Source organism: Pseudorca crassidens, chromosome 11 (genome assembly GCF_039906515.1).
Source record: "Pseudorca crassidens isolate mPseCra1 chromosome 11, mPseCra1.hap1, whole genome shotgun sequence".
In the NCBI taxonomy this organism is placed as follows: Eukaryota; Metazoa; Chordata; class Mammalia; order Artiodactyla; family Delphinidae; genus Pseudorca; species Pseudorca crassidens.
In genome coordinates, this window is record NC_090306.1 from 56,431,155 (window position 1) to 56,458,085 (window position 26,931).

Consider the following 26,931-nt stretch of genomic DNA (forward strand, 5'->3'; position numbering starts at 1 on the left):
TTCAAATGAACTTATTTACAAAACAGGAGTAAAGTCACGGATGTAGAAAACAAACTTATGGTTACCAGGGGATGGGGGGGAGGGATAAATTGGGAGATTGGGATTGACATATACACACCACTATATATAAAATAGATAACAAATAAGGACCTACTGTATAGCACAGGGAACTCTACTCAATACTCTGTAATGGCCTATATGAGAAAAGAATCTAAAAAAAAGAGTGAATATATGTAATATATGTATAACTGATTCACTTTGCTGTGAAGCAGAAACTAACACAACACTGTAAATCAACTATACTCCAATAAAAAATTTTAAAAATTAAATTATTATTTATATACCTCCAAAACTTTTAGTGTTTGCATCTACATAACATGCAGTGATGTTGTCATCAAGAGAACTTCTAACAGAGAAGGAGGGCAGGATTAGGGAGCCAGAGAGCTTTGAGTGTATCGCTAGTTAGATTTTCATGCGTTGTTCCACTTACTTAGTTTTAAGTGTTGTAAATGATTTCAATATTATTCTCTCTGCAATTTCAGATTAGCTACACTGCTATGGATTGAGTTTTATAATCTATAGCTAATGAATCCATATCTTGGACAAGGTCCTAAAAAAAAAAATCTACACATGGAGGCTCTCAAGTACAAATCATAAAAATTAAGCTAATTTTCATTTTTTCACAGGTGGGATGTTTAATATTCCTGCCAAATGATATCTTCAGCTTGACTGACCCCCCTCAAACCTGTTTTAGACACCCCATATGCCTTCCCCAGTGTGAGAATTCTGCTGGAAAGTCTGCCGAGCTTGTACTATAATTCTGTTTGGATAGTAAGGCTTCAGTGAAGCCGATTCCACTGGTGAATGTACCACTCAGCACAAAATTGTCTTTTAAGGAATTCAAAAGATGTGTTCAAGTTACGGAAATCATCTCTGAGAAGTAGGGAGTCCCAGAGTCGCCCACAGCAGGTCTCCACAACGTGAGACATCTCAGATAATCTAAGTCTGGAACAAAACGTCAGAGGGTCCTAAGAAGCAGGCAACCAACAGTGATGAACCAAAGTACATAAGGCAAAAAGCCTGGTGGGACTTTACATGGGTGCAGCTGAAATATTACTCGAGTTCTCATGAATTAATGATAACTACTCCTTCCTACTGAGACAGAGTGTGTGACTTAGTAGTTTGTTTTTTGTTTTAACCTCTTGAGAGGCACAAAAATAAGCCAGAATGAAAGTCTTCAGTGGGCTAAAAATGTCAGGTCTCAGTACTCTGCTGGTGCAAATTTATGATGCTTACCTGAAACCACACCTGAGTGTCTAAGAGAATCTTACTTGTACCAGTGCCTACACGGCTGAGGCCTCTGTGGATGGCCTGGAACATGACGGGTTGGACAATACAATTGATTTATACTCCCAATTAGCAGCAACAGCTGTAACTAAAGAGAAACGGGGGTCCTCAAATGACCTACAGAACACCAAGGTTTCAAACAGCCATGATACCACAGCAGGGCACCTTTCAAAAGCCATATATTAGGGGTTTCTATCATGAAGACTCCTATTTGCTACTTGGTGAAAACAAGGGTCTTCTAAAATAGAAGGGCTGGACACAGGGTGATACAGGCCACTTTGTACTCTGATCCCAGGACTTCCCGATCTTCAAAGAACTGGAGAGAAATAATTTATTGCTTGTATACCAGTGCACCTTCTTTGGGGGAGTCTGGTCTGGTATATGCCCTAAAAGTCTGGATCTCCAGACAAATGTTTACTGTTAGACTCTGGAGCTATGGTGTTCTGGAATCACTGAAAATAACTAATGAAAATTTGGGCGAGAAATTAACTGTGGGTATGGGCCAATGATTCACAGAAAGCCCTTCCATGTAGCTCTGTGGGATTCAGGTACCCTGATGTTTTCACTGATAACCTAGAGGAAATGCTTCTTGAAGGGAAGGGAAAGGAAGGGAAGGGGGTGGTGAGGGGAGGGGAGAGGAGAGAGAAGAGAGGGGAGGAAAGAATGGATAAGATTAACAGAATAGCAATACAAATTGGTTACTTAAAGCTTTATTGCATCTTTTACTACTACTTTTGGACTCCTTCAGAGAAGAGTAAATATTTACTCTCAACTTAGTGAAATAAGTGGATGTGCTGGTTTTAAGCTGTCTGCATTTCATTCCATCAACAAATATTTAATGTGCACCTTTTCTGTGCTTCAGGCATACACTGTGCATACAGTGGTTAAAAAATATATAATGTCCCTGCCCCTGCCCTTATGGTGCTTATAGTTTAGTGAAGGAGACAGCAGATTAGCTCACCAACGAATTAGCATTTTAATGGTGATAATTACTGTGAAGGAAAAGTAAGAGTTCCCTGGGTAAATAAACCAGGGAGACCTAATTTAGACAGGGTGTCAGGGAAGTTTTCTCTGAGGCAGTGACATGAAAGGATATGTACAAAATAGCCGGGTAAAGAATGTGAGTTTGTTCACGTGCAGCGTGGGGAGGTGTTGGCAGAGGGAACTGAGCTTGCAAAGTCCCTGAGGATAGGAGCCTGGTATGTGGGAGGAGCTAAAAAAAAGAGCCTTGGGAATCAAAGAGAGCTTCTGGGAAACCATGGAGAGTTGAGATGGGGGAGAGCATGCAGGGATTCAAAGGCACGGCATAGAGTTTAATTTTATCTGAAATTTAGTAGATGACAATTGAATGAGAGTGACACGATTCCATGCATGCTATGTAAAGGTCTCCCGGGCTTCTGTATGAGCATGGATTTGAATGAAGAGGGAGTAAAGAGTGGAGATGGGCACAAGCTGGGAGATGGCTGGGAGAGACAGGGTGGTGTATGTGGGTGAGTGGCGAGGATAAGTGCGAGGAAAGTGAAGATGGAGACAAGGAGGGTGGCTGGAAGGAGGAGAGTTGGACCCTGTGGAAGAGCTAGGTATAAATGGAGTTGGGGAAAATGAAGGATGACCCAGGCTGTTGATTTGAGAGCTGCTCAGATGGAGGCACTAATGCCTGAGATGGGGAAGATGGGAGGGGAACAGGCTAAGGGGAGAAGTCAAGTTCAGTTCTAAACATTTAGCTTTAAGAATTACCATATAAATGTTGCATTAAGACTGCTCTGATGGAACAGACTGTGGTTACCAAGGAGGAGGAGGGGTAGGGATGGACTGGGAGTTTGGGATTAGCAGATGCAAACTATTATATATAGAAGGGATAAACAACAAGGTCCTACTGTACAGCACAGGGAACTATATTCAATATCCTCTGATAAACCATAATGGAAAAGAATATGAAAAAAGAACGTGTGTGTGTGTGTGTGTGTGTGTGTGTGTATGTATAACTGAATCACTTTGCCGTACTGCAGAAATTAACACAACACTGTAAATCAACTATACTTCAATAAAATAAATTTAAAAAGAGACTGCTCTGATGGTTCATTTGCTTTAAGCAAAGGTTCTAGAATCAGACATAATAGTTTGAATTCTGACTTTGTTCTTTTCTGCCTGGGCAAGTTCTTTTACTTCCTCTGATTCCTGAAATAGGGATACCTATGCCTATCTCTTATGGTAAGAATACAATGAGATAATGTTTATAAAATTGCCTTGCACATAATAGGTACTTAGTAAAATGCAGTTACTATTACTGTAATTTGCTAATAGCAGCATATTATGTTAGCGAGAAGGATGAATTTTGACTTTGACATTTATAAACTGTGTCATCCAGGCAAATAAGGAACCTTAAATTTCTAATTTTTTTTTTTTTTTTTTTTTGCAGTATGCGGGCCTCTCACTGTTGTGGTCTCTCCTGTTGCAGAGCACAGGCTCCGGATGCGCAGGCTTAGCGGCCATGGCTCACGGGCCTAGCCGCTCCACAGCATGTGGGACCTTCCCAGACCGGGGCACGAACCCATGTCCCCTGCATCAGCAGGCGGACTCTCAACCACTGCGCCACCAGGGAAGCCCAAATTTCTAATTTTTAAAACAGCCTAATACCCTCCTTTCCTACATCACAAGGTATATACAAACAATAATTTCTACTCTAACATCTTTGATTTAGTCTTGATCCCATAGGTCCCACTGACAGGTCACGAGAAGCCTTGGAATGAAAGATTCTTTTTTCGTACCATAAGGAAGAGAAGATCAGGAATATTAACAGTCTGTGACTACAGGAGCTCTGTGAAAAAACAGCACTGTGAAGAGAAGAGTGAACTGGGGAAAGGCCTTATTGAAGGTCAGTCTCATGTATGTTCACTGAGAAGGAACAAAAAGTTCCCTAAGATGTTCAAATGTTAACAACAAAGGTCTTATCTAATATTTCTGAACTGTAACCTTCAACATTAAACATTAAATGTGTGATGACCATGAAGCCTATAAAGCCATCTATGTTTTTCAAGAATGTATTTTGATGTGCTCAATTAAAACGTGAATGAATTCACTAGCTTTGTGTGAACTGACCTATCGTAGAAGTCTTGTGGATCCTTATACTCATCAGAAAGTGCCAGACTCCTGTGGTCAACATAATCCTTTCAGGTTTTCTCAAAAAAAAACAACACAAGAGGAAGCTTGGTTTCCTTAACAGGTAATAGAAGGATAAAATAGGATTGCAGTTGTGAAGTACACTATAAGCTAAAAGAGCTCTAAATACATGAGGAATTATGTTGAACATTATTAAATTTAGGGGAATGATAGTCTCAACGTCAAATACTCTTCATTTACTTGTTCATTCATTTCTTCAATCAACCAAGAAATAAGTGTCTTCCATGTATAGGGCACTACAAAGGATACAGAATGGGTATGAAATAGTCCCTGTTTCCAAGGAGTTTATAACATCATAGAGGAGTGATAGTCACATACACAAATAACTAGACTACCACACTGATGGGGTAAAGACTATGAGGTGTATAAACAAGATATTATGGGAGTTAAGGGGAGAGAGAGATTGCTGCTAGCTAGGTTTCCCAGGGCTCCTTGGTGTGAGCCCTCCCAGAGTCCACCATTAGCCCCAACAAAGAGCTGGGTAGACTCCAGTGCTGGGTCGCCTTAGGGCAAACAACCAACAGGGAGGGAACCCAGCCCCACCCATCATCAGACAAGCAGATTGAAGTTTTACTGAGCTCTACCCATCAGAGCAATAGCCAGCTCTACCCACCACCAGTCCCTCCCATCAGGAAGCTTGCACAAGCCTCTTAGATAGCTTCATCCACCAGAGGGCAGACAGCAGAAGCAAGAAGAACAATTCTGCAGTCTGTGGAAAGAAACCCACATTCACAGAAAGATAGACAAAATGAAAAGGCAGAGGGCTATGTACCAGAGGAAGGAACAAGATAAAACCCAGAAAAACAACTACATGAAGTGGAGACAGGCAACCTTCCAGAAAAAGAATTCAGAATAATGATAGTGAAGATGATCCAGGACCTTGGAAAAAGAATGGAGGCAAAGATTGAGACGATGGAAGAAATGTTTAACAAAAACCTAGAAGAATTAAAGAACAAACAGAGATGAAAAATAAAATAACTGAAATGAAAAATACACTAGAAGGAATCAATAGCAGAATAACTGAGGCAGAAGAACAGATAAGTGACCTGGAAGACAGAATGGTGGAATTCACTGCCATGCAACAGAAAAAAGAAAAATGAATGAAAAGAAATGAAGACAGCCTAAGAGACTTCTGGGACAACATTAAACACACCAACATTCGCATTATAGGGGTCCCAGAAGGAGAAGAGAGAGAGAAAGGAGTCGAGAAAATATTTGAAGAGATAATAGTTGAAAACTTCCCTAACATGGGAAAGGAAATAACCACCCAAGTCCAGGAAGCACAGAGAGGCCCAGGCAGGATAAACCCAAGGAGAAACATGCCGAGACACATAGTAATCAAATTGACAAAAATTAAAGACAAAGAAAAATTATTAAAAGCAACAAGGGAAAAATGACAAATAACATACAAGGGAACTCCCATAACGTTAAGAGCTTACATCTAAGCAGAAACTCTACAGGTTAGGAGGGAGTGGCACGATATATATGAAGTGATGAAAGGGAAGAATCTACAACCAAGATTACTCTAGCCAGCAAGGGTCTCATTCAGATTCTACGGAGATATCAAAAGCTTCACAGACAAGCAAAAGCTAAAAGAATTCAGCACCACCAAACCAGCTCTATAACAAATGCTAAAGGAACTTCTCTAAGTAGGAAACACAAGAGAAGAAAAGGACCTACAAAAACAAACCCAAAACAATTAAGATAATGGTAATAGGAATATACACATTGATAATTACCTTAAATGTGAATGGATTAAATGCTCCAACTAAAAGACACAGACTGGCTGAATGGATACAAAAACAAGACTCATATACATGTTGTCTACAAGAGACCCACTTCAGACCTAGGGACACATACAGACTGAAAGTGAGGGGATGGAAAAAAGATATTCCATGCAAATGGAAATCAAACAAAGCTGGAGTAGCAATACTTGTATCAGATGAAATATACTTTAAAATAAAGAATGTTACAGAGACAAGGAAGGACACTACATAATGGAAGGACACTACATAATGAAGAAGGGATCAATCCAAGAAGAAGATATAACAATTATAAATAAATATGCACCCAACATAGGAGCACCTCAATACATACGGCAAATGCTAACAGCTATAAAAGAGGAAATTGACAGTAACACAGTGATAGTGGGGGACTTTAACACCTCACTTACACCAAAAGACAGATCATCCAGACAGAAAATTTATAAGGAAACACAAGCTTTAAATGACACAACAGACCAGATAGATCTAATTGATATTTATAGGACATTCCATACAAAACCAGCAGATTACACTTTCTTCTCAAGTGCACACGGAACATTCTCCAGGATAGATCATATCTTGGGTCACAGATCAAGCCTCGGTAAATATAAGAAAATTGAAATCATATCAATCATCTTTTCCGACCACAACACTATGAGATTAGAAATCCATTACAGGGAAAAAAGCGTAAAAAACACAAACACATGGAGGCTAAACAATACATTACTAAATAACCAAGAGATCACTGAAGAAATCAATGAGGAAATCAAATAATACCTAGAGACAAATGAAGGTGAAAACACGATGATCCAAAACCTATGGGATGCAGCAAAAGCAGTACTAAGAGGGAATTTTATAGCAATACAATCCTACCTCAAGAAACAAGAAAAATCTCAAATAAACAAGTTAATCTTACACCTAAAGCAATTAGAGAAAGAAGAAAAAAAAACCCCCAAAGTTAGCAGAGGGAAAGAAATCATAAAGATCAGATCAGAAATAAAGAAAAAGAAATGAAGGAAATGATAGCAAAGATCAATAAAACTAAAAGCTGGTCCTTTGAAAGATAAACAAAATTGATAAACCATTAGCCAGACTCATTAAGAAAAAGAGGGAGAGGGCTCAAATCAATAAAATTAGAAATGAAAAAGGAGAAGTTACAACGGACACTGCAGAAATACAAAGCATCATAAGAGACTACTACAAGCAACTGTATGCCAATAAAATGGACCACATGGGTGAAATGGACAAATTTTTAGAAAGGCATAACCTTCCAAGACTGAACCAGGAAGAAACAGAAAATATGAACAGACCAAACACAAGTAATGAAATTGGAACGGTGATTAAAAATCTTCCAATAAACAAAAGCCCAGGACCAGATGGCTTCACAGGTGAATTCTATCAAACATTTAGAAAAGAGCTAACACCTATCCTTCTCAAACTCTTCCAAAATATAGCAGAGGGAGGAACACCTCCAAACTCATTCTACGAAGCCACCATCATCCTGATACCAAAACCAGACAGAGATACTACAAAAAAAAGAAAATTACAGACCCATATCACTGATGCATATAGATGTAAAAATCCTCAACAAAACACCAGCAAACCAAATCCAACAACACAAAAAAAGGATCATACACCATGATCAAATGGGATTTATCCCAGGGATGCAAGGATTCTTTAATATACACAAATCAATCAATGTGATACAGCATATTAACAAATTGAAGAATAAAAACCATATGATCATTTCAACATTTGCAGAAAAAGCTTTTGACAAAATTCAACACCCATTTATGATAAAAACCCACCAGAAAGTAGGCACAGAGGGAACTTACCTCAACATAATAAAGACCTTATGTGACAAACCCACAGCCAACATCGTTCTCAATGGTGAAAAACTGAAAGCATTTCCACTAAGATCAGGAACAAGCCAAGGTTGCCCACTCTCACCACTGTTATTCAACATAATTTTGGAAGTTTTAGCCACAGCAATCAGAGAAGGAAAAGAAATAAAAGGAATCCAAATCAGAAAAGAAGTAAAGCTGTCACTTTGCAGATGACATGATACTATACATAGAGAATCCTAAAGATGCTATCAGAAAACTACTAGAGTTAGTCAATGAATTTGGTAAAGTAGCAGGATACATAATTAATGCACAGAAATCTCTTGCATTCCTATACACTCATGATGAAAAGTCTGAAAGAGAAATTCAGGAAACAGTCGCATTTACCACTGCAACAAAAAGAATAAAATACCTAGGCATAAACCTACCTAAGGAGACAAAAGACCTGTATGCAGAAAACTATAAGGCACTGATGAAAGAAAGTAAAGATGATACAAACAGATGGAGAGATATACCATGTACTTGGATTGGAAGAATCAACATTGTGAAAATGACTATACTACCCAAAGCAATCTACAGATTCAGTGCAATCCCTATCAAACTACCAATGGCATTTTTCACAGAACTAGAACAAAAAATTGCACAATTTGTATGGAAACACAAAAGACCCCAAATAGCCAATGCAATCTTGAGAAAGAAAAACGGAGCTGGAAGAATCAGGCTCCCTGACTTTAGACTACACTACAAAGGTACAGTAATCAAGACAGTATGGTACTGGCACAAAAACAGAAATATAGATCAATGGAACAGGATAGAAAGCCCAGAGATAAACCCCCACACAGATGGTCACCTTATCTTTGATAAAGGAGGCAAGAGTATACAATGGAGAAAAGACAGTCTCTTCAATAAGTGGTGCTGGGAAAACTGGACAGCTACATGTAAAAAAACGAAATTAGAACGCTCTCTAACACAATACACAAAAATCAACTCAAAATGGATTAAAGACCTAAATGTAAGGCCAGACACTGGAAAACTCTTAGAGCGAAACATAGGAAGAATACTCTTTGACGTAATCACAGCAATATCCTTTTTGACCCACCTCTTAGGGTAATGGAAATAAAAACAAAAATAAACAAATGGGACCTAATGAAACTTAAAAGCTTTTGCATGGCAAAGGAACCCATAAACAAGACAAAAAGACAACCCTCAGTATGGGAGAAAATAATTGCAAACGAAGCAACTGACAAAGGATTAATCTCCAAAATATACAAGCAGCTCATGCAGCTCAATATCAAAAAAACAAACAACCCAATCCAAAAATGGGCAGAAGACCTAAATAGACATTTCTCCAAAGAAGATATACAGATTGCTAACAAACACATGAAAGGATGCTCAACATCACTAATCATTAGAGAAATGCAAATCAAAACTACAATAAGGTATCACCTCACACCAGTCAGAATGGCCATCATCAAAAAATCTACAGACAATAAATGCTGGAGAGGGTGTGGAGAAAAGGGAACCCTCTTGCACTGCTGGTGGGAATGTAAATTGATGCAGCCACTATGGAGAACAGTATGGAGGTTCCTCAAAAAACTGAAAATAGAACTGCCATACGACCCAGCAATCCCACTACTGGGCATATACCCTGAGAAAATCATAATTCAAAGAGTCATACACCACAGTGTTCATTGCAGCTCTATTTACGATAGCCAGGACATGGAAGCAACCTGAGTGTGCATCAACAGATGAATGGATAAAGAAGATGTGGCACATATATACAATGGAATATTTACTCAGCCATAAAAAGAAACGAAATTGAGTTATTTGTAGTGAGGTGGATGGACCTAGAATCTATCATACAGAGTGAAGTAGTCAGAAAGAGAAAAACAAATACCGTATGCTAACACATATATATGGAATCTAAAAAAAAAAAAATGTTTCTGAAGAACCTAGGGGCAGGACAGTAATAAAGACACAGACGTAGAGAATGGACTTGAGGATATGGGGAGGGCGAAGGGTAAGCTGGGACGAAGTGAGAGAGTGGCAATGGACATATCCACACTACCAAATGTAAAATAGATAGCTAGTGGGAAGCAGCCACAGAGCACAGGGAGATCAGCTCCGTGCTTTGTGTCCACCTAGAGGGGTGTGATAGGGAAGGTGGGAGGGAGATCCAAAAGGGAGGAGATATGGGGATATATGTGTATGTATAGCTGATTTACTTTGTTATAAAGCAGTAACTAACACACCATTGTAAAGCAATTATACTCCAATAAGGATGTTAAAAAGATAAAGGGTACAAACTTTCAGCTAGAAGATGAATAAAGTCTGAGGATCTAATGTAAAAATTGTGACTATAGTTGATAACACTGTATTGTATAATATGCTAAGAGTGTAGCATCTTTACACCATGCATGTGTGTATCAAGTTATCACGATGCACACTTTAAATATCTTACAGATCTGTCAATTACACCTTAATAAAGCTGAAATAAAAACAAAACAAAAAATTACACTACGGTCATTCTTGTTTAATACGGCCAACAAGAAATCCGTAGTAACCAAAAGCCCTCCCCCCGCGATTTTGCAGGAAGGAAAAGTCATAAAATAAATAATTATTAGAGAATTGTGTAAGTTTTAAAAATCTTGAGTAAATTATGTCAGCACAGATTTGGTACCATCTGTACCCCTTGACTCTGTAACACAGGCCTAAGGACTGATATTCAGAATGATGTCCTTGACAACTGTATGGGCCTCTACCAAAGACCCAAGTATCTTTAATATATATTCTCAGAAACATTATTTAGAAATATTTTCAGCTAACGTTTAAGCAAAATAAGTATTCTGATGAATTTTAGAAAATAAAGCCATCCAGAACACATCATTTTTCAAACATTCTTTCTACTGAGGACTCAATGTTGTCACGGAATAAAGCCTCAGCTGCTGCTTAATCCAGGGTAGTGGGAGACCTGAGGTTCATTTTAGGGAAGTGGAGCATGGAAACCGTGAACTTTAATTCCCTGGTAGTCAACAAAAGTTTAGGTTAGTTATGATAAACACTTTACATGTATTCACTCGCTTAATCTTTTCATCAATCCTTTGAAGAAGTACTGTTATCATCCTTATATTAGAGATGAGAAAGTTGAAGCTTGGAGAGGCTAAGTAACTTGTTCAAGGTCAACAGACAGCCAAGATTCAAAACCAAGTTTGTCTGACTTCAAAAGGCACTACATTTTACTAAAGTTATTGTTTTCAGAACTTTTGCCCCGAGATGTTCAAGCTTTCCTTATATTTTATGTTATTTGGCTTCTAACATCAGGGCTCTGAGACCCAATCATTTGGTAGTACATTTCGACAATAATGAAGTGGAGGTTTTTTTCCCTATAAACATTTAAAATAATTAGTTCATATTTATTGAGCACATATTATGGGCCAAACACCACATATGCATTAACTCTTTTTCTCCTCACAGCAACTTGTGAGTGTGGTAGTATAATTACCACCGTTTTACAAAGGAAAAATCTGGTCTCCAAGACTCCACACTCTGCCTTGGTTCTCTGTCTCCATCACTTGATGTTCCTTCTCAATTTATTTCAAAGGTTCCTCATCACCTTTCTGATTTGTCACTACTGGAGAGACCCAGAGCTCCATCCTTGGGCCTTGCTTTTCTCTGTCCACGGTCACTTCCCTAAGGTGCCTCGTGGTTTTAAGGTCCATCTCTGTGCTGATGACTCAAAAATTTATACCTCCTGCCCTAACCTCTGCACTAAATTCCAGGCTTAATGACCCATCTGTATACTCCATACCTCCACTTGGATGATGGATAGACACCTCAAACATAACATATCCAAAACTGAACAATTACTTTTCCCCCAGACCTATTCCTACCAGTCTTATCTCAATACATTTTCTTTAAAATTTTAACAAAGACTAAATTCAACTTTAGTTAATAAAATTGATAATTTCAATAGCTTTCCCAGACTACTGAATTTGCTAAAATTTGTGATCTGAGATTTACTAGAAAATATATCTCATTCCAGTGATGAGATATCAATATCTCTGCACAGGCACACACGTGTTTCCTACAAAATAATTTGTGTACTTTTAATAGCATATAAAGAAACTCAATATTTATATTTATGATTATAGACACACACATGCTTCCTAAGATATAATGTGACATAATTTTAATAGTATGTAAATAAATGAAGGTATTAAAAGTAAAATAATGCAACAGGGATGTTCAAGTGGCAAATGAAAAGGTGCTTCATATCATTATTCATCCTGGAAATATACATTCAATTTGCCATGGGATATCACTACATACCCATAAGAATAGATAACATGAAACAGACTGAGAATACCAAGTGCTGGTGAGGACGGGAAGTAAGGAAAATTCTCGTATGTGTGGCATCTATTACTTTCATCACCTGCTTTGGGAAAGTGCCATTCTTTGTCTTGTTCTGTTCAACACACATTCCTTCCTGCCCTGCCAAAGAGCAGAGGCTACACTATATCCCTGGACATAGTGATTACTGCAGTGGTCAGCATTTGCTCCAAGCTAAGTCACTCAGCATCTTTTAGGGGAGATTCAGTTTCATTTCTTTTTCTGGCATTATGAACTCACAACATAATATAGACCTGTGGCTGCCTGGGACCATCTGGTCATGACACAAGGAGAGCCTTTCGCAGGCAAAGAGACCTGAGAGACAGAACACCTGTGATATTACTGAACTTCTTCTGAAGTCAGGATATATCTTGACTCCCCACTTTTACAAGCTAATCAGTTCCCTCTTTAAATTATTCTAAATTGGTTTCTGCCATTTGTACCTGATGGCAACTTCATATACCAATGACCTATTGCTCCTCATTTTCCTAATTTAAGATCTTAAGCTTTCTATTGCAATTTTTCACCTATTTAGCTTTATCTAGGAGTGACAGAAAGGTGTCTGTAAATAGTTACACAAATCAATAGAAAAATGAATACAGGGCATAAGCAGACAGTAGGAGATGAAAATGGCTAGTGTTCATACAAAAAAGCATTTAGTTGCACTAGAAATGTTTTTAAAAAGTAAACTAAAATATAAATGCAATTTTTACTTAAATCAGAAGGATTAAAACCAAAACTATTTAGTGCTGTATCTGGTGCTCTGTTGAGACAGGTACACTTAAAACATTGCTGGTAGTAATATATTATAAAGTAGGATAAGCTTTCTGGAGGACAATTGGAATTATGTACCAAATATTTAAAAAAGAAATATGCCCTTCGACTTAATGAAGTCAGATACACAGACAAAGATTTGGGTTAAAAGGATATTCATTCCAGTTATCTATAACAGCAGTCTGTTGGGAAATGGTTATGTAAATACAGAATTTATTTTTGGGTGTGGTATAAAGTAGGAGATTAATTGAATTTTTTCCCATGTGGCTAACTAATTGACCCAGTATCATTTACCGACTAGCTCAACCATTCCCCACTGATGTAAGACTACACCTCTGCTTACATATCTGTAGTGGTCTGTGGCATTCAATTCTCTTCCACTGGGTTCTTTATTACCTCATGTAAATATTACATAGACTTAATGGCACAATTTTAGAATGAGTCTTGATATTGGATAGAACAAGTTTCTCTGCTTTCGTATTGTTTCAAAAACATTTTGGCTGTTTTCCCCCTCCCACTTTTCTTACATTTTAGAAACAGCTTATTAAAGTCCTCCAAAGATCCTTCTGGGATTCTGAATAGAATTTATGGATGCATTTGAAAGAAAGGATATATTTTAGATATCAAGACTTCCCACCCACATTCATGATGTAGGTCTTCATTTGTTTAAGTATTCTTTACATATATGCATATCTGTATCTATATCAATATCTATATCTTCTGGAAAGATACAACTTTTGTTGTATTTATTCCTTATAGGAACCTTATTATTTTATTGTTGTTATAAATGGTATATTAAAAATTAACTTCCTGGTTTTGGCTGGTATATAGAAATGTAACTGATTTTTGTATACTGATCTTATATCTAGCAACTTAGAGAAACTTTTAATGAGTTTCCTTCCTGATGGCACTTTCCCCTATATTAGGGGGATATCTGAGAACTCTGAGGTATGAAAATTGTCAGGCATGATTCAGAATGTGAATGTGAGTAGGGAAGAAGGAAGACAGGTGAGTCATCCTCTCCCCCCCTGACTCTGGTAATAATGAGATATGGAGGGCTCTGCTCTGAAATGGTGCCCATCCCCAGAGGGGGAGCCCTTGTCTCTCTGAGGTGGGCTGCTCAGAACTTACAAACTGTTGCTGTATTTAGTTTGGGAACTGGTTCCTTCTCATCCTTCAGGTTTTTGCCTACCTGTCACCTCTTCACTGACTCCTGATTGGCATCTGTCAGCCCTCACCTGTGCCTGCCCTTATTCCCTATTACAGAATCCAGTTCATGCCTTTCATGGTAGGTAATGATCACTTTCTGAGTGTTTATTTGTTTGGTCATGTTCCTGTTTACTGTCTCTCCTCCTTGTCAATTGCAAACTTCATAAGAGCAGAGACCAGGTCTGTTTTGTTTATTTCTGTACTCTTGGTACCTGTCACTTAGCTTAAATATTAAAAAAATATATATTTGTAGACTGAATGAGTTAAATATGTCAAACACCTGTTTCAATTTTTAATGTGAATAATAAATTGGATCATCAGTTAAAATACATCTTACTTGTATAATTTTATTTTATCTTCCTAACTGCCTTTTAAAATAGGCACTGCTGGTTTCCATGTGACAAATGAGGTAACTAAGGCACAGTGAAATAAGTAACATGGTGCAAACTAATAGCTAGAAATCAGTAGAATTGAAAACAGAACCCAAATCATCTAACTCAAAAGCCATACAAAACAATAAAAAGAGAAAGAAAAAAGGGAGAAAGAGAAGACAAGAGAAAGGAAGAATAGAGGGAGGAAAGTTCATTCATTCCTGACCTTTCCATCCTAAGGGCATATCATACCACTTATTCTGCTAAGAACTCCTTAACTCACACTTTAAGTCTTTTAGGAAGCCTCATACCTCTCAAAGACATTTCAGGCCAGTAGACAGATTAAGAATACGTTCAAGCAACACTGTTCTACGTGAATCATATAGAGCAGGAAATAAAAGGAGTTTACAGTTACAGAATAAGTGTTTTTTTCTTGGCTACATTTTACCAGGACAAAACTTGCTGGTAAAGTCAGGCACACAATCAAGTCTGATAATTGTAAGAAGTATTTACAACATGATTTAGGTTTCAGTTTCACGTTCCAGTTCATTCTATCATAATTTATCTGCCTTAGTCAACTTTACACAAAACTTTGGCTCTCTCTTCACACTGAAAAGCCACGTGAGAATATCTTTCCAGTTGTACTACAGTTGAGAGGGTAGAAATAGAATTACTTTCTATTGGAATCATTATTTCAAGAAAGAATATTGTACTCAACTTTCATTTTAATCAATGATACTATTTGTCCCCTTTCCTTTCTTTGTCCCTAAGTCTGATGATAAAATGGTAATTTCCATTAATTCTGATCAGCTGGCTTCACTCTGTGACGTAAAAAGAAGGAAAGGAATCCCCTACTGTTTCCAGTCTCCATGTAGTAAAAGAAAAAGTACTAGCCCCTAAGTTAATAACACCACTTTTGTGACTTGGAGGGGGAAAACACTTTCCTGCCAAAGGGTAATCCATGTATAAGAGCTGATTGCTAGGTGAAACACACTGACAGAATGAGATGTTATCATAGATTCTATCAACACAAGAATTCAAAATCGCTGAGAAGTACTCCTCACCTCTTTCTGAACTCAAACAGAATAATATGGTATTGATGAAATTCTGTCTGCTACAAGTGGACATAACAGTTCCTTCTTAATCCAAAGTGGTTTATCAGGGATGGACAGTGACATGATGTAGAGCTTAGTTAGAGATCCCAACCTCAGGATCCGACATACCCATGACCGAGACATCATATTCGATCAGCAGCGTCGCTTCTTGTCCACACTGTTTGAGAATACTCATGGCCTCAGCGTGCGTGGTTCCAAGAAGCCGAATTCCATCCACACTGAGCAACCTATCACCAGGTTTGATTGTGCCCTCTCTGAAGGGAGAATAAAGAAATAGTCATTAATTTAGCATCATGGGGCTTAGCATTAATAGTCACTCAGCCAAAGAGGCTCTTTCACACACATTCTACCATCTATCCCATTTGCATTTCCTTTTAAGCATCAAGTGTGACATTAAGAGAGTAAAGAGGTAACCCTGACCAGAAAGTTGCTGCAATATGAAAATGAGTAATAAGAAAATAACTACACATTAGCAAATAACCAGGTCACCCACGATGAACTCTTGGGGTGTAAAAGTAATAAAGGCACATTTTCTCTTTTCTAGGGTTTTGCCAAAATGTCTAAAATTGATTTATTAGAGCCCAAGAAATAGCACTCACCTATTTTCCCAAAGCCAGGTGAGCAGAAAAGTCTGCTGGTTTCATTCAATTTATCACCAGTGAACCCAAGCTGGATAGGGAATGCTGGTGAAAAATTTCCCTAGTCTGTAAATTTTCCTACTGATTTATAAGGCCATTTGACGATCATTAAATTGATTCAGTCTCACATTCAATGGAAAAGGCAGGCAAATACTATTCGCCCTTCTGTGGCCATAGACACTCAAGGCACTGGGAGAAGATGCCTCAGGACAGTCATGACACCACTAAAATGTAGCCAGAGAGGCTACCAGATTATAACCCTCCTGCCTCAGGGAGGGTCAATGAAGATAAGAAAATCAGATGCGGGGATTACAAGTTTAGGATTTGGAAAGAATAAAAATGCTGTCTTAAATATCTTTCACCCAGCAACTCTCTATGTATTTTGACTCTAAATTTTTATCTTAAATTCTTAGATTTCCTTTCGTCCTCCATTAATTTGGTAATACGTTGCTCACAAACTAGTAGCCTGCTCCTGACATTTCTGTCAACTCAAACTCTAGAATGTTATTAAGAAATAGAAATATTCTCTTTTGCTTCAGGAAGAATCATTCACAAGAAAAGGCAGGAGAAGGAAAAAAAAATGGCAAAATTTCCTTGAAAATTTTGACTTTGTATTATCCTCTGCAAAGGCAAATACACTTTAGTGCAGAGGAGAACCCAGTGTCTCCATATTTTCTCATTTTATATTAAACATTGACTTAAAAAACAAACTGAGCTAACGGTATGAGCTTTGAAGGAAAATAAATCTGAATTTCTATCCTAGCTGGCAAGTCATTTAACGATACTGGGCGTCAGTTTTGTCACCTGTAAATCTGGACAAAAATACCTGATTTAGTGGGTGGTTGTGAAGATAAAATAAGATAATGTCTGCCAAGTACTGAGCACAGTTCCTGGCCCATGGTGGTCACTCATCAAGCAGTATTTATTATTATTATTACTATTTCGAGCGCTTAAGAAAGGTTTTTAAAAATCCATCCTAGGCTGAAACATAGTGCAGAGTCAGGGGTAATCAGTGCGTTTTCCTCCTCTCCTTCAACTATATCTAGTGGCAGGCATTGTGTTCCCTACCATTATGGAGCAGACTTTTCGCTGTGGGAAATTAGTACAAAGATAAGCATCTCTTGAGACATCTAAGTTGTGAGTTTACTTGGGACCCCCAAGGTTTATTGTAGGAAAGCTGAAGGAGCTTCTATCAGATATTCAAATTAGCCAGGAAGAGAATGCTCTAAACACTAACACTGACAATATTCCTTCCCTTTTACTAAAAGTCACTTCTATTCTGACACACATAATCATCATCAAAGGGTGATAATCATGATAAGGACAGTTGGCAATAGTAAGAGTCAGAGAACACCACCACCTGTCTTTTCAGGTTAGGATATTACCAATTGGAGAGGATGCATTTCAAGGACCTGCTGTTAAAGGGCCAGCTGCCTTTTTTTTTTTTAATAATTAATTTTTATTGGAGTAGAGTTGCTTTACAATGTTGTGTTAGTTTCTACTGTACAGCAAAGTGAATCAGCTATACATACACATATATCCCCTCTTTTTTGGATTTCCTTCCAGGATGAAAGGCCTCCTGCAAGGCACCATAAATCTCTAATCTTTGATAAAACAAAAAACCTTGAAAGGTATGCATTATCACCTACATTTTACAGTTGGAGGGAACTGAGCTTAGAACTGTTAAGTCATTTGCCAAAGACACAGGGTAGCAAGCATTGAATCTGGAGTCAAACTTTCTTCTGATTCTGCAGCCTGAACTCTTCTGTTTTCACGTTCCAACATATTTACTTAAGACCTATCTGTTACTATGAAATTTCTAATTCATCAACTTCTATGCCAAAGTCCCCAGCTTTATTTAATCTATTTGGATAGTGACACAGAAAGATGAAGTTTACCTGTCAGCAGGCCCTCCAGGACGAACACATGTTATTACAACCGGACGAGATTTATTTCTATCATCATGTGCTCCCCCTAGCAAAGAAAAGGAATACGGCTCAAAAAATGCTCTCATTGCTGCCATTAAAAAATTCACTTACAAAATGCCAGCTGAGAAACTGAAACAAATGTTATTGTTGTATATGGAGGAATACTTATAATGTTTCCTTCTGGCACATAACAGACTTAAAAACCTTATTCATTTTATACAGAATACATTGTTGAAGTCAACATTTCTCCTCTCAATAAATATATGGCTGTAATCGGGGTGAGATATAAAATGTTTAACAACTACTGTGATAAGAGCATCAAATAATTATAAATCCTAGCCCAATTAGAACAGCTGCTGGCTATAAACAAAGTGTAGGTGGGTATATTTGGTGTCAATCAACCTGGGCTGTTATACTGGTGAGTCTACAACGTGACATGAAGCAAAAACTAAAGGAAAAATAAATCCAAATATTAAAAAAAAGAAAAATTCGAGTGGCTGAAGTGGCCTCCATTAAAAACGAGGTGTTCAAAATATTAGTGCATTCTAAAAGCACTACATTTTTAGTGCCCACCACATTTTTTTTTTAACATTTTTATCGGAGTATAATTGCTTTACAGTGGTGTGTTAGTTTCTGCTTTATAACAGTGTGAATCAGTTATACGTATATATATATCCCCATATCTCTTCCCTCTTGCGTTTCCCTCCCACCCTCCCTATCCCACCCCTCTAGGTGGTCACAAAGCACTAAGCTGATCTCCCTGGGCTATGCGGCTGCTTCCTACTAGCTATCTTTTTTACATTTGGTAGTGTACATCTGTCCATATATACACTACCACTCTCTCACTTTGTCCCAGCTTACCCTTCCCCCTCCCCGTATCCTCAAGTCCATTCTCTAGTAGGTCTGCATCTTTACTCCCAACTTGCCCCGAGGTTCTTCATGACCGTTTTTTGTTTTTTAGATTCCATATATATGTGTTAGCATACGGTGTTTGTTTTTCTCTTTCTGACTTACTTCACTCTGTATGACAGACTCTAGGTCCATCCACCTCACTACAAATAACTCAATTTCGTTTCTTTTTATGGCTGAGTAATATTCCATTGTGTATACGTGCCACACCTTCTTTATCCATTCATCTGTCAATGGACACTTAGGTTGCTTCCATGTCCTGGCTATTGTAAGCAGAGCTGCAATGAACATTGTAGCATCCCCCACATTTGATGTGGGCTTTTTTCAAAAATTAATTAATTTATTTTTAGCTGTGTTGGGTCTTCATTGCTGTGTGCGGGCTTTTTCTAGTTGAGGTGAGCTGGGGCGACTCTTGGTTGTGGTGCACGGTCTTCTCATTGCAGTGGCTTCTCTTGTTGTGGAGCATGGGCTCTAGGCGTGCGGGCTTCAGTAGTTGTGGCATGTGGGCTCAGTAGTTGTGGCTCGCGGGCTCTGGAGCGCAGGCTCAGTAGTTGTGGCGCATGGGCTTAGTTGCTCCACGGCATGTGGGATCTTCCCAGGCTAGGGCTCGAACCCGTGTCCCCTGCATTGGCAGGTGGATTCTTAACTACTGTGCCACCAGGGAAATTCCTGATGTGTTTTGATGTTACATTTTACATCTTTTTATTTTGTATCGCTTAACAAATTTTTGTAGTTACAGCTAATTTTGCTACTTCTGTCTTTTAACCTTCATACTAACTTTATAAGTGGTTGATCCACTACCTTTACCATATATTTGACTTTACCAGTGAGATTTTTTCTTTCATATATTTTCTCATTTATATTTAGGGCCATTTCTTCTCAGCTTAAAGTTGTCCCTAAAGGGACATTTCTTGTAAGGCCAGTTTAGTGGTAATGAACTACTTTTGCTTTTCCTTGTCTGGAAAACTCTTTATCTCTCCTTCAATTCTGAAAGTTAACCTTGCCAGGTAGAGTATTCTTGGAAGTTTTTTCCTTTTAGCACCTTGAATATATCACGTCACTCCCTCTGGCCTGCAAATTTTCTGCTGAAAAATCAGTTGATAGTCTTACGGGAGTTCCCTTGTATATAACGAGTTGTCTTTCTCTTTCTGCTTTGAGCCTCTCTTTATCTTTAACTTTTGACGGTTTAATTATAATGTGTCTTGGTATGGATCTCTTTGGGCTCATCTTGTTTGGGATTCTCTGTGCTTCCCAAACCTGGATGTCTATTTCCTTCCACAGGTTAGAAATGTTTTCAGCCATTATTTCTTCAAATAACTTTTCTGCCCCTTTCTCTCTCTCTCTTCTCTTTCTGGGACCGTTATAAAGTGAATGCTAGTATGCTACATGTTGTCCCACAGTCCCTTAAGTTATTCTCATTTTTAAAAATTCTTTGTTCTTTTTGCCATTCTGTTTGGATGATTTCTACTACCTTGTCTTCCAGGTCACTGATCTGTTCTTTTGTTTCAACTGGTTTGCTATTGAATCCCACGAGTGTATTTTTCAGTTCAGTTATTGAATTCTTCAGCTTTATGACTTCTGTTTGGTTCTTTCTTATGTGTTCTTTCTCTTTGTTGAAGTCCTCACTGTGTTCTTCATTCTTCTCCTGAGCTGGGTGAGCATCTTTATGACCACTACTTTGAACTCTTTATCAGGTAAATTACTTATCTCCATTTCATTAGGTTTTTTTTTTTCCTGAAGTTTTATCTTGTTCCTTTATTTGGAACATTTTCTTCTGTTTCCTCATTTTGCTTGACTCTCTGTGTTTGTTTTGATGTATCATGCAAAACAGCCATCTTTCAGTCTTCAAAGATTGTCCCAGTCTCGATGTGGCCCTTTCATAATTTCTTGGGGAGTAGGAATTCAGCTGTTTCTGGGGTTCTTTTCAGAGTAAACTGTTTTATGTGTAGCTGTATGTTTGTTGTGTCTGTGGGAGGAACTGAGTTCAGGATTTTCCTACCAACCATCTTGAACCACCCTCTATCCACTTCCACTTTCTTAACTAGTGTTTGCGTGACCTGATTTCCTCATACATCACCATCCTGGCTGCCCATCTGGATGGTCTCTAGTTTGCCAGTATTTGATAAATATGAATGTTACCATCATACGACATATTTTGGTTGTTTTTCTAATTTTATATTTTATACAGCATGTTCTTATTAGTTATCTTTTTTTTTTGCGGTACACAGGCCTCTCACTGTGGTGGCCTCTCCCATTGCAGAGCACAGGCTCCGGACGCGCAGGCTCAGCGGCCATGGCTCATGGGCCTAGCCACTCCGTGGCACGTGGGATCTTCCTGGACTGGGGCATGAACCCATGTCCCCCGCATCGGCAGGCAGACTCTCAACCACTGTGCCATCAGGGAAGCCCTAGTTATCTATTTTATACATATTAGTGTGTATATGTCAATCCCAATCTCCCAATTCACCCCACCACCCACCCCCCCGCTTTTCCCCTTTGGTGTCCATACGTTCGTTCTCTACATCTGTGTCTCTATTTCCGCCTTGCAAACCGGTTCCTCTGTACCATTTCTCTAGATTCCACATATATGCAGTAATATACAATATTTTTCTCTTTCTGACTTACTTCACTCAGTATGACAGTCTCTAGGTCCATCCACGTCCCTACAAATGACCCAATTTCGTTCCTTTTTATGGCTGAGTAATATTCCATTGTATATATGTACCACATCACCTTTATCTATTCATCTGTCGATGGGCATTTAGGTTGCTTCCATGACCTGGCTATTGTAAATAGTGCTGCAATGAACATTGGGGTGCATGTGTCTTTTTGAATTATTGTTTTCTCTGGGTATATGCCCAGTAATGGGATTGCTGTGTCATATGGTAGTTCTATCTTTAGTTTTTTAAGGAACCTCCATACTGTCCTCCATAGTGGCTGTATCAATTTACATTCCCACCAACAGTGCAAGAGACTTCCCTTTTCTCCACACCCTCTCTAGCATTTATTGTTTGTAGATTTTCTGACGATGCCCATTCTAACTAGTGTGAGGTGATACCTCATTGTAGTTTTGATTTGCATTTCTCTAATAATTGGTGATGTTGAGCAGCTTTTCATGTGCCTCTTGGCCATCTGCATGTCTTCTTTGGAGAAATGTCTATTTAGGTCTTCTGCCCATTTTTTGATTGGGTTGTTTTTTTTTTAATATTGAGCTGCATGAGCTGTTTATATATTTTGGAGATTAATCCTTTCTCCGTTGATTCATTTGCAAATATTTTCTCCCATTGTGAGGGGTGTCTTTTCATCTTCTTTATGGTTTCCTTTGCTGTGCAAAAGCTTTTAAGTTTCATTAGGTCCCATTTGTTTATTTTTGGTTTTATTTCCATTATTCTAGGAGGTGGGTCAAACAATATCTTGCTGTGATTTATGTCAATAGGAGGTTCTTCCTATGTTTTCCTCTAAGAGTTTTATAGTGTTCAGTCTTACATTTAGGTCTTTAATTCATTTTGATTTTATATTTGTGTATGGTGTTAGGGAGTGTTCTAATTTCATTCTTTTACATGTAGCTGTCCAGTTTTCCCAGCATCACTTATTGAAGAGACTGTCTTTTCTCCATTGTATATCCTTGCCTCCTTTGTCATAGATTAGTTCACCATAGGTGTGTGGGTTTATCTCTGGACTTTGTATGCTGTTCCATTGATCTATATTTCTGTTTTTGTCCCAGTACCATATTGTCGTGATTACTGTAGCTTTGTAGTATAGTCTGAAGTCAGGGCATCTGATTCCTCCAGCTCCATTTTTTTCCCTCAAGATTGCTTTGGATATTTGGGGTCTTTTGTGTCTCCATACAAATTTTAAGATTTTTTGTTCTAGTTCTATAAAAAATGCCATTGGTAATTTGACAGAGATTGCATTGAATCTGTAGATTGCTTTGGGTACTATAGTTATTTTCACAATTTTGATTCTTCCAGTCTAAAAACATGGTATATCTCCCCATCTGTTTGTGTCATCTTTGATTTCTTTCATCAGCATCTTAGAGTTTTCTGAGTACAGGTCTTTTACCTCCTTAGGTAGATTTATTCCTAGGTATTTTATTCTTTTTGTTGCAATGGTGAATGAGATTGTTTCCTTAATTTCTCTTTCTGATGTTTCATTGTTAGTATATAGGAATGCAAGAGATTTCTGTGCGTTAACTTTGTGTCCTGCAACTTTACCAAATTCATTGATTAGCTCTAGTAGCTTTCTGGTGTCATCTTTAGGATTATCTATGTATAGTATCATGTCATCTGAAAACAGTGACAGTTTTACTTCTTCTTTTCCAAATCTGTATTCCTTTTATTTCCTTTTCTTCTCTGAGTGCCATGGCTAGGACTTCCAAAACTATGTTGAATAATAGTGGTGAGAGTGGACATCCTTGTCTTGTTTCTGATCTTAGTGGTAATGGTTTCAGTTTTTCATCGAGAATGATGTTTGCTGTGGGTTTGTTGTACATGGTCTTTATTATGTTGAGGTAGGTTCCCTCTGTGCCCATTTTCTGGAGACTTTTTATAATAAATGGGTGTTGAATTTTGTCAAAAGCTTTTCCTGCATCTATTGAGATGATCATGTGGTTTTTATTCTTCAATTTGTTAATATGATATTTCACATTGATTGATTTGTGTATATTGAAGAATCCTTGCATCCCACCTGATCATGGTGTATGATCCTTTTAATGTGTTGTTGGATTCTGTTTGCTGGTATTTTGTTAAGGATTTTTGCATCTATATTCATCAGTGATATTGGTCTGTAATTTTCTTTTTTTTTGTAGTATCTTTGTATGGTTTTGGAATCTGGGTAATGGTGGCATTGTAGAATGACTTTGGGAGTGTTTCTTCCTCTGCAATTTTTTGGAAGAGTTTGCAAAGGATGGGTGTTAGCTCTTTTCTAAATGTTTGATAGAATTCACCTGTGAAGGCATCTGGTAGTGGACTTTTGTTTGTTGGAAGATTTTTTTAAAAAAATTTGTTCATTTAATTAAGTAATTAATTCATTTTTGGCTGCATTGGGTCTTTGTTGCTGTGTGCAGGCTTTCTCTAGTTGCAATGAGTGGGGGTTACTCTTCGTAGTGGTGCGCAGGCTTCTCATTGCGGTGGCATCTCTTGTTGCAGAGCACAGGCTCTAGGCACATGGGCTTCAGTAGTTGTGGCACGTGGGCTCAGTAGTTGTGGCTCGTGGGCTTCAGAATGCAGGCTCCGTAGTTGTGGCATATGGGTTTAGTTGCTCTGTGGCATGTGGGATCTTCCCAAACCAGGGCTCGAACCCCTGTCGCCTTCATTGGCAGGCTGACTCTTAATCACTGCACCACCAGGGAAGCAGTTGGAAGATTTTAAATTACACTTTCAATTTAATTACTTGTGATTGGTCTGTTCATATTTTCTATTTCTTCCTGGTTCAGTCTAGGAAGGTTATACCTTTCTAAGAATTTGTCCATTTCTTCCAGGTTGTCCATCTTATTGGCATAGAGTTGCTCGTAGTCTTCTCATGATGCTTTGTATTTCTGCAGTGTCCATTGTAACATCTCCTTTTTCATTTCTAATTTTATTGATTGGAGTCCTCTCCCTCTTTTTCTTGATGAGCCTGGCTAAAGGTTTATCAGTTTTATTTATCTTCTCAAAGAACCAGCTTTTAGTTTTATTGATCTTTGCTTCTCTTTCATTTATTTCTGCTCTGATCTTTATGATTTCTTTCCTTCTACTAACTTTAGGTTTTGTTTGTTCTTCTTTCTCTAGTTCCTTTAAATGTAAGGTTACATTGTTTATTTGAGATGTTTCTTGTTTCTTGAGGTAGGATTGTATTGCTACAAACTTCCCTCTTAGTACTGCTTTTGCTGCATACCACAGGTTTTGGATCATCGTGTTTTCATATTCAACTCTAGGTATTTTTAAATTTCCTCTTTGATTTCTTCAGTGATCTCTTGGTTATTCAGTAACATATTGTTTAGCCTCCATGTGTTTGTGATTTTTACGTGTTTTTCCCTGTAATTTATTTCTAATCTCATAGCGTTGTGGTCAGAAAAGATGCTTGATACGATTTCAATTTTCTTAAATTTACCGAGGCTTGATTTGTGACCCAAGATGTGATCTATCCTGGAGAATGTTCTGTGTGCACTTGAGAAGAAAGTGTAATCTGCTGTTTTCAGATTGAATGTCCTATAAATATCAATTAGATCTATCTGATCTGTTGTGTCATTTAAAGCTTGTGTTTCCTTATAAATTTTCTGTCTGGATGATCTGTCTTTTGGTGTAAGTGAGGTGTTAAAGTCCCCCACTATCATTGTGTTACTGTCAATTTCCTCTTTTATAGCTGTTAGCATTTGCCTTATGTATTGAGGTGCTCCTATGTTGGGTGCATATTTATTTATAATTGTTATATCTTCTTCCTGGATTGATCCCTTGATCATTATGTAGTGTCCTTCATTGTCCCTTGTAACATTCTTTATTTTAAAGTCTATTTCATCTGATATGAGTACTGATACTCCAGCTTTGTTTGATTTCAATTTGTATGAAATATCTTTTTCCATCCCCTCACTTTCAGTCTGTATGTGTCCCTAGGTCTGAAGTGGGTCTCTTGTAGACAACATGTATATGAGTCTTGTTTTTGTATCCATTCAGCAAGCCTGTGTCTTTTGGTTGGAGCATTTAATCCATTCACTTTTTTTTTTTTTTTTTTTTTGCGGTACACGGGCCCCTCACTGCTGTGGCCCCTTCCGTTGCGGAGCACAGGCTCCGGACGCGCAGGCCCAGTGGCCACGGCCCACGGGCCCAGCCGCTCCGCGGCACACGGGATTCTCCCAGACCGGGGCACGAACCCGCATCCCCTGCATCGGCAGGCGGACTCTCAACCACTGCGCCACCAGGGAAGCCCAATCCATTCACTTTTAAGGTAATTATCGATATGTATGTTCCTAAAACCATTTTCCTAATTGTTTTGGGTTTGTTTTTGTAGGTCCTTTTCTTCTCTTGTGTTTCCCACTTAGAGAAGTTCCTTTAGCATTTGTTGTAGAGCTGGTTTGGTGGTGCTGAATTCTCTTAGCTTTTGCTTGTCTGTAAAGCATTTGATTTCTCCATAGAATCTGAATGAGATCCTTGCCGGCTAGAGTAATCTTGGTTGTAGCTTCTTCCCTTTCATCACTTTAAATGTATCGTGCCACTCCCTCCTAGCTTGTAGAGTTTCTGCTGAGAAATCAGCTGTTAACCTTATGGGAGTTCCCTTGTATGTTATTTGTCGTTTTTCTCTTGTTGATTTTAATAATTTTTGTTTGTCTTTAATTTTTGCCAATTTGATTACTATGTGTCTCGGCGTGTTTCTCCTTGGGTTTATCCTGTATGGGACTCTCTCTGCGCTTCCTGGACTTGAGTGGCTATATCCTTTCCCATGTTAGGGAAGTTTTCAACTATAATCTCTTCAAATATTTTCTCAGGTCCT

General features: G+C 38.2%; 1 protein-coding gene across 5 annotated transcripts in view; it reads right to left on the reverse strand.

The window, feature by feature from the left end:
- Positions 1-26,931, reverse strand: part of GRIP1 (glutamate receptor interacting protein 1) — a 700,393-nt gene that overhangs the window by 133,675 nt on the left and 539,787 nt on the right. For all 5 annotated transcript variants that reach the window (XM_067697253.1, XM_067697254.1, XM_067697251.1 and 2 more), the window contains exons 6-7: positions 18,529-18,604; positions 16,101-16,246 (exon numbers count right to left, since the gene is read on the reverse strand). In XM_067697253.1, the coding sequence (XP_067553354.1) occupies positions 16,101-16,246; positions 18,529-18,604 (222 nt within the window). The remainder of the gene's footprint in view (positions 1-16,100; positions 16,247-18,528; positions 18,605-26,931) is intronic.